Source organism: Tyto alba, unplaced genomic scaffold (assembly GCF_018691265.1).
Source record: "Tyto alba isolate M040663 unplaced genomic scaffold, T.alba_DEE_v4.0 Super-Scaffold_14, whole genome shotgun sequence".
In the NCBI taxonomy this organism is placed as follows: Eukaryota; Metazoa; Chordata; class Aves; order Strigiformes; family Tytonidae; genus Tyto; species Tyto alba.
In genome coordinates, this window is record NW_024881276.1 from 1,385,537 (window position 1) to 1,402,951 (window position 17,415).

Genomic DNA, 17,415 nt, shown 5'->3' on the forward strand with positions numbered 1-17,415 from the left:
TTTTTGATTATACTGCAGCAACAAGATTCCTTTTGGATCCTCTAGATACTTACGCAGCCTGTAGTGGTCCCCTGTATTTACTGTGTATTTATAAGACCAAATAAGTTAACTTTGAAGTATGAAAGTGTATATGCATATGTGTATTCATACGCACATGTACATGCACTCCCTAATTGAATGCCTATATACCTTCTGACTCTGACAGTCCTAGCTGTCTTGAGAGTCCAGCTGTTTTTCGTTGCTCCTCAAATACCTTTTTAATCAGTAGGCAAATTCCTGGAGACAAGAGCAGTCTCACAAACAGTTGGGCCACTCTCAGTACTCGGAGTAGGTTTCTACAAGTGTATCTGGTAGAAATAGTTGGGCTTGTTTGTGTCGGCACACGCAGAAGAGTAAGGTCTGTCTGTCCTACTTTGCTGTACTGGCTTGGCAGGGTTTAACAGCAGTTCTCTTTCCAAGCGGTTAAAGCTCTCTCCATAACTAATTTAAGCAGTTTCTCACTGCGTGCAAGGAACAGATCTGCTGGGTGAACGGGCACAACTTTTATTCTGTTGCTTTCTAAAGGAGGTGTGCGTTTTCGAGCACAGTCCTAATGAAAACCTCGAGTTGTGAAGCTGTCTCACAACCTTCCTTCTGTCGGACCCGCCTTCCTAGCAGGCCGCACAGAAATGAGCCCTGACGTGCACCACAGCCCATTACCACCCTGGCTGTCAGGTAATTTTTGCTGGCTGCTGATTGCCACACCTGATACTCTTTAAATTAGATCCCGCAAGGTTTCCCCATCTGTGGTGACAGAGGATCGCTTATTGCCTCACAGATCAAAATGTTTCCCAGATCATAGTGCAGAGAAAACTGTAAACTGTCATGCAAGGTCAAATTACTGCTTTCTGTCTTTTTTTTTTTTTTTTTTTTTGCGTTAGCCTACGAGAGACAGCATCAGACATGACAGGATCCAGTGAGAGAGACAGTTGGTTGTCACTTAGGGGTTGATCGCAGACGGTTGCACCTGGAGAGCAAAGCAGTGTGTAAAGGTACTGCACACTGGAAGGAGGGAGGGAGTAACTTCTGTTTTTCTCATGGCAGCACTCGGGAGGGGAGAGCCGTAGTCCTGAATCCAACTTCTGTAGTATTGGGATCTGCTGATGATTGCGGACGTTAGTCTAATTGAGGTTTACATGGCAGAAGAAACTTGAATAACTCATTGGTGAGGATGAGGGGTGGTGTGGCTAAGCCCCATCTAGGAAACAGGGTTGAATACGGTGAGAGCTCAGCAGCTGAAAAAGATCATAAGAAAAAATCAGAAATGTTTTAGTTGTTCTCATCGATACTTTAATTTTTATTTTTTTGGGGAAAGTGGGTTGTCTTTATTTCAGAAGACTTTTCTTCTGATTCAGCCACCAAACGGGAAATCCATAACTCTCCTGGTTCCATGAGTAAGACAGTAAATATGAAGATGATTTTAGTGCCAGTCATCTCCCATGCATTATGTGTAAGCACACTTAGGCGAGGAGAGGAATATTCCTGAGGAAAGGGTTGCTATTCGATACAAACGGGAATAACCCGTGTTCTAGATGGGAGGATAGAAGGGATTTCTTGATTATCTGCAGGACTTCTGATTCTCTAGCATCCTCAGTAACTCATGCTTTCTTCTGCAGACTTTGCCATGAGCATTTCTAAAATATTAATGACGAGGCTAATGAGTGAGGGGTAAACTACTCTGTGGCCACTCCAAAGTCCCAGTTTTGGATTTTGAGAGCTGTGATCCACGTTCGAGTTTTAAACCAGGACATAAATAAATAGGTTGGTTGCACCTAACCCCCTTGTCTGGCGCCGGTATGGTGCACCGAACACAGGCTCGTTCAAAATCGATCATGGCAACATTTCTGATTAGGATAGGCTGTTGACTGAACTTTTTCATCCCTGCGTGCTGCTTTTCTAATTGCTTAACCATGAAGCTGAGTAAAGGGGAATTTCTGACTTTGATTTCTGACCTGGTTTGGTTCACAGCTGCTCAACAGTTAGGGGAAAACACCCTACATTTTGCTTACCCTTCTTTCAGATGAAACTCTTAATGTGTCATACTAAAAGAATATGTAAAGAAATTTTATACCAATGCAGTGACCTTGAAGCCCTCCCATTTAATCTGTCTGCTTTAAAAAAAGAAGAATGTGGTTTTATTTTTTCAATTATTTAACAGGTTTGGTTATTTTTCTTTTTTGGTTCTTTTTTTTTTTTTTTTTTTTTTTTTTTAGAACACCTAATTTAAATCAAATGCTGGAAAGCAACACTTTAATTTGAAGTTTACAGTATTTCAATATATAGAAATATTTCAGCATTCGAACACTTTGTTTTTCTAAAACTAATCTCATATTTTAACCCAAATAATACAGGTTTTTTTCAGATAAAACTGCACTTTTGTCTCATTTCTAATGAGCCACTTGTATCTTTGCAATACTTATGTCTTGCGTGTAGTCTGTTGGGTTGACAAAGATGTCCCGGTTTTGTGTTGCAGGGAGAGGCCTTTTACCCAAGTACTTAACAGCAAGGTTCCTTACAATGTAATCTTTTCTTTGTGAATGGAAATAATTCATTTACACACATAACTCGTATTTAGAGTTTTATTTCTTGACAGTGATTACTTGCTAAAATGGCTGGATGAAAACTCAGACTGAATGTTTTTCTTGAGTGTCACTGTTGGTAGGAAAGTTTGGTTGACAGTTAATGTTTGCCAAACTCTTCATCTCAACTGTCAGACCCAAAATTATATGTAGCAGCTGCTAGTTCTTATTTTCTCTTCTTTTTCATAAGTTTGCCTAAGAAATCTGTGAGAAGGTTGGGAGTATAGCATACAGACTTTTGGGACGCCACCAGTTGAAATTTAGGAAAAAAGTCAGGAAAATCTGAGATATCAACTACATTTAAAAATCCCTTTCTTCTTTCTCCTTTCTTCTGTGATTACCTAGGCTATGGTGACTCTTCCAAGTGTAGAAGTGTATTTAAAAGTCTTTCTTTGTTGTTGTTGTTATTAATGAGCGTACTGAGCAAGTATTTGTACAGTGTTATTGTTGGCATTCTGAGTTTGTGGCACAAACTAATGAATTATTCTGTCATCTTTAAACAAGGAAAACTTTCTGCACGTATTATTTTAAAATATTGTTGCTCTTTTTTGCAACTGTATGATTTTCTTACGACAGCTATTGTTCATCCAGACCTTGGTTGCTAGCTTGCTTGATGTTGCAGGAACAAATTCTATTACTGTTCAGTCTTACAATATCACACAGGAACTCTCCCCATCCTACAAATATAAGTAAAAGAAAAATGGAAACTTCAGGGATTGATTGTAAAACGAGCCTAACCATTAAGATCTACAGTTTTCATTCCCAAGAACCATAATAATGGAAAAATTACAGCTTATGCATTAGGGAAAGGTAAATGAAAGATGAAAGTGCTGAAGGATGATTGATGGTGATGGTAGGATATGAAGAATAAAAGTGATCTGTAGTTAATCGAGGGAGTCCGTTTATGTGCGCGCTGTCATTCACACTCCTGGACAAAATGGCAGCAAAACCTGGCATGTGGATAAAATACCCCGTTCAGAAGACTGTGTTCTCATTCTGGATTGCTGTCATCCAAACTTTCTTTCAAGTCTGCACCAAATTTTTCATTATTGCTTTCATTTTCATTTGCAGTCCTATTTCGGTAGTCTGATCCGGAAGAATAGGGAGGGCAGTTCTGTCAGCTTGTCTGTCTGCAGCAAGTGGGGGGCTCTGACCGCTGCCTGTTGTTCAAGCCCGTTCTCTTTTATGCAGGAAGAACGAGTCTTTTTTTTTTATTTTATTCGCTGATACCTTCACAGAGTCATAGCACAGAACCATGGGATCGTTTAGGTTGGGAAAGACCTTTAGGATCATCGGGTACAACCGTAAACCCAGCGCTGCCAAGTTCACCCCTAAACCGTGTCCCTAAGCGCCACATCTACACGTCTTTTAAATACCTCCAGGGATGGGGACTTAACACGCCCTGTTACTATGTCTGTCTTCAAATGTGGCAATTTGTCCTACTGTACAGAAGTTTTAGCTGACCACAATTATCCCTGAGAAGTGACCTGTTAGCATAGGCATTTGTTTTACAGGAGCAAACAGGTAATTAGATGTCGCCTATAAGGTCATGTAGTAAAATATTAATAGTCATCATCGCTAACGGAAAGTAAACATTAACACTATAAACACTACTCCTACGGTTACCAGTAACTGTGTAATGATTTCTTACAGCTTTATCCCAATTTAAAAATGGCAATTTATGTGCTAATGAGATAATGCAAACTATTGTTATGGAGTAATTTTAAAAAATATCTCATTACTCTAGAGCCAATCTTGTTAGTCTTTTGTGTTCGGAAGTCTTGTGGAATTTAGGCAGAGTTTAAGTGGCTGTGTATGTCTGGAACAGAGCTCACATTGTGCTTGTTATGTGGTTGCGTGCCCTCTCAAAATCTAGTTCTAATTGCTTTGCTTCTATAAATATGTGTATATTGATCCATAACATTTTTTCCATCACTGTTTTGGGTAAAACCAGAATAATTTAGACCTGGGAGTTGCTTGAGCAATGTAAGAGAAGTTAACTCTCAACCAGAATTAATTTTAATTTTATTTTAAAATTTATGAGAGCTCAGCTAGTTCTGTTCATGTTTAAATGAACTTCCAATAAAAATATTTCTAAACATTAAACTTTTAAAAGAAATTCTAAATATTTATGATTTGTGCAGAAACAGAAATGCTATTTGGACAGACTTCAAATGTGGAGAAAGCTTTCCGTAGGAATTAAACAAAGTGGTTTCATTCATGAAATAAGCTTCAATTCTGTATAGCAGAGATCTAACAAAAATTAAGAGATATTTTAAAAAGACAGGCTAATTTAAAGTACCAAATAAGCATAATAAAATGTCAAGAACTTATTAATTTTTTTTTTTTTTCCATACATGGCTTGTGGAACTGTATCACAATCCCTTTGTTCATTTCCTCAAAAGTCTTTTAAAATTATTTTGATTTCTCTGTCAATTTTTTTTTTTTTTTACGCACATAATCAGCTTGCATGCGTTCAAGAGTCAAGCCTTCACGGATTTGAATGGGATTCCAGCTCCCCTCCTGTTTATTTACGAGCGTAAATCTCTAGCCGGACTACACAAATCCTGTCGTTTTGTAGGCCTGCACGGGTATTTGGGGTCAGGGCGTTATTCTAGCTCTTTCGGTGTTTTGTTGTCCGGACGTACCCGACCTGGCTTTACACAGCTACGTGAGCCCCTGGCTGCTGAAGCGAGTTTTGCAGGCAGCGTCCAACTCCCCGCTCCCGTGGCCGGGTGTCTTGTGAACCGTCTGCAGTTTGTAGACAAATTTCAGTGGGGTCTGGCTTTGCCACGTGGTAGGCAGAAGGCTGGGGGGGTGGAATATAAACCTTCTGCCAGTCTCAGAGCCGTGGCGTTTGGGTCGGATGGGGCCTATTAGCTAACTACTGGCGGGGCTGTCAGCTGCATGTTGGCGGGACCTTCGTTTTGTTTGCAGATATTTTGATTGGCTTGGTAAATCCTCAAATTGGTAAATCCTCCAAATTGGCTTGGTAAATCCTCCTCAGTTAAACCCAACATGTTTGAAGATTGAATGGTTGTGGTAAGCAGTTAGCTGACCTTAGACAGCACCGGGTAGCAGCATATCACCGCAGTACTTGGATGTGCTTACATTGTCTTTTAGGGCAAGTTAACTACCATATATTAAATAATATTTCAAAGAACTTTGAGGAGGTTGGTACATTTGTTGACAGGCTTTAATTGCTCTGTTGCATGTGATATACACATGATTCTGCCTGTAATTTCTCTAAGTTTCTGACAGCTCTTTAGAACTGTTTGGGGCTGATGTCGGTATCAAAATGATACTGGAGCCTGAGTATCCATTAGTAAACTTATTGCCAACTTTTAGTGAGGTATTAATATTCCTACTGTTCAATCAAGATGACTGTGAGGGCTTTCCTAGTGCAAGAAAAAAGGCTCCATCTTCAGCTCAGCGTGGCTTAAATCAGTCCACGAACTGAGTGTTCACAAACGCATGTAGTATACAGAAAAACTGAGCAGACCTTGAAATAACTGGTAATGTAACTATTTATGTCTTTCCATGAAACTCAGTTTATTTTGAAGACTGGTAGAGGATGAGTTCTTTCTAATAAGACATGGTAACTTTAAGACTCAGTTATTTTCTTTTTCATAAGGTATGTTAGATGAAGTAATCTTAAAATATTTGCTTCATTATTGTTGGTATTTTGAATTATATCTTATGAAAACAAATCTAAAATTTATACCTGATCGTTCTCCCAGTTTATGTCTGTTTATATCCGTGAGAATCCACATGCAACAAGAACCGTACTCTTCTGTCTTTTCTTTCAAAACCTGGACACATATTTGCTGTACAATCATATTACAGTTGTATTTTCTGCCTCTGCCTAGGAAAACAATATATCAGTCAAAGGAGCTTTCAGTCTTCTTTGTTGTTGTAGTGATACCATAGCCTACCTGTATTTTTATTTTTTTTTAAATTTTTTATTTTATTTTCACTGGGAATGTCTGAGACTAGATGCTGATTTAATTTGACATAAGAAATGACTGCTGCTTAGTTTTCTTCTGTTTCAAGATTAGACCTTTACTGTGAGTACGACCAAATTCCCTTTAGCATTAACAAGCAGTGCTTCATTTTTTTCGCGCTAGATGAGAATTTGGCCCATCACATTCAGGAGGAATTATCGTCTCATAATCTATTTATATGCTGAACTTCAGTGATTAAGAAAAATGGATTCCAAGCGCCATGTACCGGTCCTGAACTTTGACCCTGATCCTGCCAAGATTCATTTGCCTGACAATTTGCATCACAAAGTCTAGTCCCAATAATGTTCACCAGAACTCTTTAGTGTTGAACTTCCAGGTGGATATGTGCATAAGCCTTAAAAATCTCAGAGCCCTTTATTCCATGTATGCTGTCTTGGTAAAGGAACTAGCTGTAGTTCCCTGCTATTACCAATTCCTATGTAATGACATTTATTATTGCATTTTGAGGCAAGTCTCATTACCAGAAGCTGCTAGACTCCTATTTGGTTATTAGCTGGGTACAATTAGAGTTGCATTAATCACTTGTGCTTGTTCAGCTGAGTTCAGATTTTCTTTTGCTGAAGGGAAGATCCAAGTTTATAAGCCAGTACTTCAGAAATTTCGAAACCATGGCCTTAAATAACCCTGGATGTTCTGACTGTATGCAGTCCAAGAAGTGCATGGTACTTAATGAATTAGAGATAATGGTTATCATCATTAACCTCTATTTGTACCCACTTTAATATCTGGTTTTGCAACATTAGACCTAGGCTTCCTAACGGTATGGACATACCAAAGTCTCACATGACAATCCAGCCTGCCTATTTTCTCAGAACCATCTAACTTTTCAGGTACTTTAAAACTCCCAGGCATCTCACTGTTAGTCTGAAATCTGGGGGATGTGGGCAAAATTTATTCATCTTTACACGTGAAGATTCCTGTCTAACTTCGGCTTTGTGCCGGATGGCTTCTCAAGCTTTGGACCAATTAACTGTTATCCATCTGAGATAAGCTTCCCACAGAACTGTGGTATTTAACTCTTCTTCACTTCTCTGCTCAGCAGCTTCCCTGATGAAAGCTCTCTGAGGTTTGAGTGGCTGCATTTCCTCATTCTAGAGGGCTTGGTGCAAAAAAGACCCCAAATTCAGCACAGTTCCTAAACTTCAGTGGTATGAATTGCTCTCTGGAGATTTTTGAAGACGATAGAGAGGGGAAGGTGCCTCTGTGGGAAAGGGAGATGTCTAACAGAAACTGTTAGCCTACTAGGGCCGAGTTTGCATCAGTTCTGACTATGCAGGTTAGAACAGGATTCATACTTACTTAGTTTCAGTCAGCTAACCCTGGAGAAAGTAAAACACTAATCTGAATCTCAATTTAGAGGTTAACGTATATCCTTCGGGGTCAGAAGGAGTGCAGTATAAGTGAAAAAACCAACATGCCTTTCGGTGTAAGAGTGGCATTATTTTAGAGTTAGGCTATGTCACCAATAAGAGCTATCGGAATACTGTTCAGCAGGTACACTGACACCAAAGGTGTTAAAAGGAATATGAGTCCTAGTAGCCTCAGCTAAAAAAGGAGTACAGAGCTTGTCCTGGCCTATTAAATCTTGGAAGTCTGAAAACATGGAAGATCTTGCGAGAAACTTGCCTTTGCAAATAAAATTCAAAACCCTCTGTTTTGAGTCTAAATCAAAAGAAGAGTCACTTAGGTTTAACTAAATGGATTTCATAGTGATTTTACTCTAAGTTAGGATGATCTCATGGCTGATGAGATGAGAAAATCTGGAAAGATTTTTTGGTGCTGACCTTTAACTTTAGCTAAACATGCCAAAGAACCTGCATGTTGAGGCCATGGGAAAAAGTGATACGCTGTATTGTTTCTGTTTTCATGTCATCCATCTGAGGTTTTGACTTTGAGCCACTGTGGTTAGCATTGAAAGTTTCATTCACAAATTGTTGCTGACATAAATGGGGATCATGATGATAAAGTGGAACAGTCTGTAATTTATGGCAATTTTTGTTGGGTAGGAGGGAAAGAACCTTGTCTTCCTGAAAAAGACATAGTCTGTATTTCTCAGTAGTTCTACATGAAGAGTACACCTTACAGTTATTGGGGAAGAAAATATTTAAAGTGATTAAACTTATGTTTTCTGCAAAATAATATTAAATGATTTTTTTTTTCCTCCACAGTAAAACCAACAGTTATTGATGTTGACATTTATGTCAACAGCATTGGTCCTGTATCATCAATAAATATGGTAAGTGACTTGCTAACAAAGATTTTTATCTGGACTGATGGTCTTGGCGTCAATACCGGCTTTTGAAAAAGACAGTAAATACCACTGGGATAAGTTGTTTTGATTGCTGATTTAGTTCTGTTTTCAGTGATAACTCTGTTTTTCAGACAAGACTTTTGTGTCTCTTCAAGAAAAGAAAAAACCTACAGGCAATATTATGCTCTGTGTTGTCTACCACAAAATGCTGGTAGACCTTGAATGGCCAAATAGCCGTCTTAGGGAAAAATAAGTATGAAGTAAAACTGTTGTCAAGAAAATTCTTGAATTAATGTTTCAAGAGTCAATCAAATGTACAGAGCTTCATGATGTGGAGGTAATGAGAGTCATCACATACTAACAGTATATTTATTTGAGCTTCATCATCTCTTCAGTGGTTACTTTTCTTTCACTGAGTTATCAACAATCTTCAGTCGTAAAGTATAATTTTGAGGAATTTATATATAGCTGCACTGCATGTGTAAAGGTGGGAGAAACTGAAAGAGCCTGTGTGGTAGTGTGACAATAGGAAACCTAACAAAACATAACAGTTGGTCAGTTCTTGGGGTCTTCTTAACTCCAGGACATTCCTCATTTCTGCAGCAGCACTTTCAGATTTGGAAAGCAAGCTGGGTGTTTACGTAGCTATAGAGGGACGGGTTACTGTGGCTGCTTGTGCAATTTCAGGTTTGAGTTCAACAGAGTATTTCTCATTGTACACTAGGCTGATTTTCTTCTTAATACAACTTGGAAAGAGAGGACCTGTTAATATCTTAATTTATTTAAAGCTCTTATACTAACCTCTTCAAAGCAATGACTTTCTCTTGTTCACAGTAACATTCAAAGGCTGATGTGTACAATGGTCATATAAAAATCTAATAAATGCACTTCATGTATGTTTTGTGGTTTTGGAACAAAAGCTCCTGAATTTGAAAGGTGGTCATTCGGCTGATTGTTTGGTTTTGCCTATGTATATGGCAGAATGTAAATTATTGCAGCGTGTCGGATACTGGGTGGGCAGAGATTCCTGTGCCCCCTGGCAATGGTAAATCTGGCAAGTAAAGACAGAACAAATGATGTGCCGGGAACAACTTGGCCACATATTCAAAGGGTGTGAAATGTACTGGTCATATTTCATGTGAAGCACTGAATGTCAAACAATGGCGGTACCTTCTCCATTCCTGAACTAATAAATAGCTAATTATCTTGCCCTTCCCTGACTGCTTACCAAAATGACTTGTTCAGGGAATGATTTATCAGAAGATCTATTCTGCTTATGGTCCTCTGGCCTGCATTTATGTATGCTCTAGGAATGGGTACTCTCTTCAAAAGCAATGGAGACAATGATGAGGATGCTTACTTTTCAAAGTATTTTTACTCTATGCCCCTCTGGATGAGCTTGTAAGTATCATTTTGGGGTGCTGGGAATGTATGTGGAATAATATTAAGAAAACATTTAATTGGAGCTGCCTCAGGTAGGAGGAAGAAAAAAATAATAATAGAAGGAACCAGTGGTTCTTGGAAGATTACAATGACACAGTCAAAACATGACTAGTTTACTTATCCCTTAACTCTGAGTTCAAGATATTTCATGGCACCAAAATGGAAAGATGCACCAAGGTATCAATTTTAAAAAAGACATACTCTCTCTCTTTGGTAGCAGATGGTCTTTTTAGGACAGTTAATGAGTATATGGCATAGAGATATTTTTTGGTTACAACAGAAAAAAACCTAAGTATAATCTGTAAGGGCAGAATGATAGATAAAACAATGATAAAGTATAAAATGTAGGTACCTGAAGTTTTAAGGACTAAAGTCTGCGTAAATCTGTATTTAAACTTTTGAATAGAAATGGGACCTGGTTTCAGATATTCTTGTGGACAGTATATCCCACTGAAACGGCATCTGAACTAGCTAAGCCCTTCTCCGTGTTACTTCTGTTCTCAAACCTGATCAACAATATAGGAGATTAGGCACTCAAATGTAACAAAAGCTTCATTTCTCATCTGTTACGTTGGAGTTTGTCCAAACTTCCATGAGAGGAGAAGTGAGCTTGCCGTCTCAAATTTACAATGAAGATGGGAAGTCCTTCTCACAAACCTACGAGCCATGGTGCTGCATGATAACTTGTCTCTCCAGTGGCAGAACCGATTGAGGAGCTACTCTGTGTTATTTCAGCTGTTTGGCTACAGTATGCAGTAGCTCTGTGGTGATCTACTGGAAAAACAGACAAAGACTTTTTGGAATTAAAAGTAATAATTTTTAAAAAAATATATTTATTTTTAAGTAAGTGGTTTTTCATGTAGCCTGTCAAGTGCTGGAGCGTGGGTATACAAACAACTGAACAGAAACAGTAGCTGGAAATTTCCTGTGGCAGAGGAAGAGGAAGGAAAGAACCATGTTCGGTCTGATTCCTGTCCTATAACTGAACTCTCAAAGGGAGAGGAATGTCTGTGAAAATGGTGTACAGAATTTAGAATAGTAATCTGGGAGAAAAAAAAAAAAAGAATATTCTTGTGAGAATCTACATATTCTGCTATATTTCTCAGCAGGACAGGAACTTTTACCTTTTCTCCCCCAAAATTATTATTAAAAGTTGAGCTATTCTGTCAAGGCAACTTAGCAAGATGGTAGTTGATTGAGCAAAAAGAAAGATGATTACATTGATTTCCATCTCTTTTATTTCAAGAGTGAGATCATCAACATGTACAAGGAGGACTTCCCTGCTGTGTACTTCCAAACTTAGCCCGTAGCTCTATCACTTTGTTCTTAATCTGCAGTACTTCTGAGGGAAAATCATGTGGAGCTTCTCTAGAGATCAAGCTCTGCAGTTATATTTTCTTATCACTTTTCATCAGTGCTTTTCATCCAGTGGGTGAAACCTAGGAAGTAAAATAACTTTCTTTAAGTTATCTATTCATTGGGTGTTCAATTGGATGTTCAGGACAGTTTTGTAGAGCAAAGCTTTTCAGATGTCAATAACTTTGTTGCAATTATGATTTGACTTGAGTATGAATATTAATATCTCACTTACTCTTTAACAGTCAGGAATAAGACAGTTGCTACCAGACACCTACCTACAGCAAAGATAACCTCAGATGAATTGTATGTGAATACTTGTGACACTGAGGAAAAAGAAATCCTCTTAGACTGAGGCTGGAAGTGCCACAAGGGGATGAAATATTAGGGATCCCTTAAAAAACGCCTGCAGTCCAGGGAAAGGTAATGTTCTCTGAGACAAAGATGGAGTAATCCACTGGAATATATGGCTGACCCTGCATTCCAGACTGTTTGCAGATGGTTTATGCCACTTACCCTGAAGGCTTTACCAGTGATTAATTTCTTAGTTGCTTTCAAAAATATCTATTTAGAACCTCAACATTTCCAGAAAAAACTTGGGTAATTGTGAGAAGGTAAGGTAGAGACTTACCATTGTAACGTCTTTATGATGACAACAGAAACTTGTTTTCTAGACAGACAGTGGTGACTCTTCCTTCGTCTGTGACGTGGAAGATTTCTTTGAGGTACGGTCTAAAAAAAACTAATGTTAGGTAGCAAGAAATAGGAATTGTGTAAGAATAAAGAAGTGAAAGCAGTCTGAATAATGAACTGAGCGATACTAGGAGGTAGTCTCAAGCATCAATGGCTTTGAAGAAGAAAGTAATTTCAGCATTTTGAGCCATGGCATGATGCTATGAAATGGTAGAAACGATTGATACTAGACAAAAGTATTTTGAAATGTAAAACTTTGAGATGTTTGAATGCCCATTCAAAAATTTTGGGGTGATTTTTTAATGGATAAAAGCCATCTACTGTATAAATATCTTGATGCCTGTCCTTTATCAAAAAACTTAATGGGATGTGAGCTTGGACTGATTTAAAAGAAACGTAAACTGGTTGATTTAAAAGTAAATGACACACGGATGTTCTGAGCCAAAGTAAATTTTCCCATGTGCATATTATATCCCTTCGTTCTCCTTTTCATCTCTTCATAAAGTAAGTTACAGAAATCGGCAACTTACTCTTTCACCTTACAATGTCATTAGAGACCCTGACTTGTAGGATGCAATGCTCACAACTATCAGAAGATTTTATTTCAACCTTGTCTGTATTTGAAAACATTGTTATACCTGTAATCATAATGAACATGTTTCCACTGCTGTTAGGGATCTTCTAAGTGAGTTTTTCAAAACTGAAAATTCAACTGCAATCTTATTTTTATTTTTTCCCCACACTTTATATTGTAAAACAGGTGTATGAATTCCAGATCACTCAGGTTTCATATCTTAGTGTCCTTTTATTTTTTTTTAACTCTTCCTATTCAAAATGGTGTCCAGGAAGCATATACTTTTACATTAAAATTCGTGCTCCAATTTTTGTCATCAACCCAGTTCTTGTCAACAACAGAAGAGGGTTATAAATTGCTTTATAAAACATAGATCTTTGTGTGATTTACTGTAGCCTTGTTTTCTACAGACAAGCAGTACTGGTTTGTGTAGGAAAGAACAGAAGGCGGCGGGAGATCATGTCAATATGCAAGGTGGGAATCAGATGTAACTGATGGGAAAAAAAAAATCCCCTAGAAGTAGTTTTGTGAGACAGGAGTGTAAACACACAGAGATTACATAGACTGTTAAATCTCAATGGCATCCAAATCTGTGTGTTTGTGTGTACACACTTACAGTCTTAACTGAGTAGCTACAGGAACCCGAGGCTGCAGCACAAGGTGCTGGTGAAGGAAAAATTGGACACCTTTCTGGTGTCAGCAACTGAAATCTCGTTTTAATGCAGCTGTACAGAAAGCATGCTGAAGAGACAGTGTGAGAAACAAGCTTATAAACTGCACTTACCTGTTCATAAAACTATTAATTGGTTATCTGCTGGATATACGCTCATCTCTTTATTCTCAAGTAATCTGAAAAGGTAATTCAGAGTGTTTCTTTCGTGTGTTTCATCCTTTCATTCTTTTGTGTCCAATCTCTAGGCTGTGCCATGTATATTTATGGATGATATATTTCCCTTTTGTTCAGTTAAGTGTTGTAGAATAAAGGCTATCTTTACACTCTTTGCCCCTTAATGTATTGATAGACTTCTTTGAACTTCAAAGTCCCCTCATGCTCATTTTTCCTCTCCACTAGACATGATAGGTATTTAAAAGAATAGTCTCGATGCAGAGACTTGTCTGAAACATTATTCAGAGCTTATAATTAAGCCTGAGATCCTTGCATATTTTTAGTCTCTATGTCTATTTACTTGATTGTTAAAACTATTACTGAAGCATCTGCAATTATAGAAACACAACTTGGTGAATCTTTCCATAAGGCAAAGCTAATTTAAAACCAGATTTTGTCTGGTTTTGACCCACTGTGTAGCCTTGCATACTTCCCTTACAGGCTCCTCCTCAAAGATAATGCAAGACACTGTTTGCCACAAGCCTGACATCCCATTGTTCATTGTTAACTTGGAGTGCTTTTTTCTGACTGTATCTCATTGTTTTACCTAATCTATTTGTAACACAGTTGTGTAGGGAGGTGGTTTCTGTTATTTTTGAGGGGTGAGTATTCCAGTTGCTGAGTTCAGGTCATCTCTAAAATCATGAAATGCTTCAGGATGTTTGTATTTTTCCCTGAAATTTTTACAAACTACTTTTTTTTTTTTTTTTTTTTTTTTTCCTTTCGTGTGTGTGTGTGCGCTTTGTAACCTAAGAGAACACTCAAGTCCTGGACTGAGTTTTAGTTTGAGTGGGTCTATTCATTTATGACGACTAAGATACTAATCATACATTTAAACAATTTGCTAGATTATGATCAAGTTAGTATTCTTGTTTCTAGAGCATATTTACACACTGTCATTAGTTTGGATCACTCATGATAAAAAAGGTACGAATTATAGAAAACTTCTAAGGTGCATGGAATTTTGCTGATAAAATCACTTCACATACAGACTCATCCTTGTTGCTTCAAGCTTTGGCAGTAAATGTGTCACTATGAAATTGTTTCTGGGAGGTAGTGGTAATAAGCCGAAACTTGAGTCTGTTTATGACTTTTGTTCCACCACTGAGTTTGCGAGAGGTTAATATAATCTCAAAAGTGAAACTGCACAGAAAGGAGGAAGCTGGAGGGGAGAAAATGAGCATGGGTTGATTTTTTTCACATATCACCTTGGCAGCTTCTACTTTTGGTCTCCTCTAGAGCTGCACTTTGTGTAACTAAAATACGACCGAGCTGATAGACGCTTGGATAAAGGCCTTGGGCTGCCCTTGTTTGAGGTGCAATGGGGTGGACTAGCATAATGTCCATTTTTCTGTAATGAAGCTTGTGTACTATGACGTGTAGCAGTAAAATGCTTATTGCTATAACGTGCTACATTGGCAGGAAATCCAGTTTACTTCTTGGAGGAATGATAGCTTCTGTCACAGGCCTTTGGTAAGGGACTGATCCTCTGTCTGCTGGTCTGTCTTAGAGTTCAAACAGATTGTCAAATATGGATGACTTAGCTTTAATTTTTGTCTGAAAAAGTGTATAACAAGTGAGCAATTTACTTGCAGTAACATAGGAGAATGAAGTGTCTCGTCTGCTCAGTTACGGACACCGAAAAAAGATCTGAAGAAGAGCTGGACTGCATGGTTTTTCCATAGCTGAACAGTGCTGCAGCAGCTAACAGGTATCTCACCTCTGAGCGAATGAATTGGCCTTTGTACAAAGTATGGAAAGAAGCTACTTCCCAGCCTGATTCCAGTTCTTATGCGTGATTTCCCCAACTCCAATAATTTATTTATTGGACCTGCAGGTCCCAGGTTTTAGAGTAAGCGTACACACAGTTACAGTTCCTTCAGAAAGCAACAGCTGCCTTCCTCCTCTATCCAGTGCTACATAGCTTCACCTTCTTTATTGCCAACATTTGGGAAAGTTAATTTAGAAAAGCTATAGATAAATTGCTGCAAAGGATATTGAATTACTTTAGGGTAAATTGAGGGTCTCGTTGCCTAAATCAATTTAGTTTTTGAGCGGTCGAGCACTTATCAACTTTGTTTTAGAGCCTGAGCTTTCCATTATTGCTCCATGCAATAGTAATTACTTTTGTGTCGACCTGTTTATTGGATTCCTGCGTGATATTGACATAATTTAAACCATGGCTTTGAGTTTGGTTTTGTTTAGTTCTTTCAGTGATAGATCTACCCAAGAAGCAAAAGAATGTTGCTGATTGGTTCCGTAAAAAATAGAGCAGTCCTAATGACAATTTGTTGTAAGATTTCATGCTATAAAGTTTTGGGAGTGCAGACCCAGTCATCGCAGCATCCGGAGAGTGACTCCAGTGACATTATAAATGTGCTTGTAGTTAGGAAGGAGCATCTGAATACAGCGCGACCCCACGTAATCCCTAATTGGGCCGCAGAAGAGTCTTCATGTTTCTGCAAGATTTTTTGGTTGGTAAAGAATGAATGCTATTCATCAGTGTCATTTGAATATCAGAAAAATGCCCTTCCTTGTTGGCATCATCCTTACAATGAATAACACCCAGAAGAACCTAGGTACCTTATTTTTTTTTTTTTTTTTTTTTCCACATGAGAGCTTGTCAACAGTCTAGTTGGACATAATTTCCTTTATTGTCTCATTGCTGAAAAAGAAGGTTTAGAGAATTGTATTTTATTTCCCTTCAAGCTTTTTTAGTGAACGTGCTGTCCCTTGGCTCTTAAGGACTTTCAGACATGCTTTTTCTGGTACAGACAAGGTATTTGTGCTGATCGACTACACAGAGCTGAAGAATAAAATAAATGCTTGATTTTTGCAATTAAACAGTCTATAGACTGCAGGGATGTATCTGTATCCCAACACCTCCATGCTTTTGTTAACATCATACACTTTTCTCCTTTTAAATCAATATAGTCTTAATTTATTACTTTCTTGATCTGGAAAAGGGACTTTCATGTGGTCAAAAATAGTGATGTTCTAGGTTCTTTATATATTTTTGTAGGTTTTTTCCTCAAAGCTCTCTCCACCTCTGTCTTCTTGTGTGTCTGCTTTTCGTTAGACTTTAAATATATGGGTGTTTCTGCTACATACTGTGTTGGACAATCTGTTTTCTACCCTTAAAACTTCTATCTCCTCCGGGAACTTTTGTCTATTTTCCTACTTCCACAAATGACATTTTCAACCCTTGAATGCTGAAGTAATTTGGTGAGAGGAAGCTTTTTGCGTGCTACACAGAAGCAGATAATTTTTACCATAGAGTTTTAGATGTGTTTTAGTTAAACGTCTTAGGTATCACAGTGAAGTAGAGTCACTCCATTAAAAATAGCAATAAACGCTTTAATGTCAATATAATAATTTTACTAAGTGGCTTTTTAAGTTTTAAATGGTAAAGATGAGGAAACTGTTCAGGGGTCTAGGAGATTAAATTCTCAAGGCTGTAGTGAGAGTCTTAAACCAGAGAAACTGCTACCTTCCTTTCTGACTCCTTTCTGTGTTTACCCCAAGGCTAGCTGTGTCTGCTCAGAGCTTGTCTAGGAAACTGCATTCCT

The 17,415-nt window shown here is 38.1% G+C and overlaps 1 protein-coding gene across 1 annotated transcript in view; it reads left to right on the plus strand.

Annotated features, from left to right (window-relative positions):
* GABRG3 (gamma-aminobutyric acid type A receptor subunit gamma3) overlaps positions 1 to 17,415 on the plus strand; it is a 339,341-nt gene that overhangs the window by 10,469 nt on the left and 311,457 nt on the right. The window contains exon 4 of the mRNA XM_032982479.2: positions 8,812 to 8,879. Within this exon, the coding sequence (XP_032838370.2) occupies positions 8,812 to 8,879 (68 nt within the window). The remainder of the gene's footprint in view (positions 1 to 8,811; positions 8,880 to 17,415) is intronic.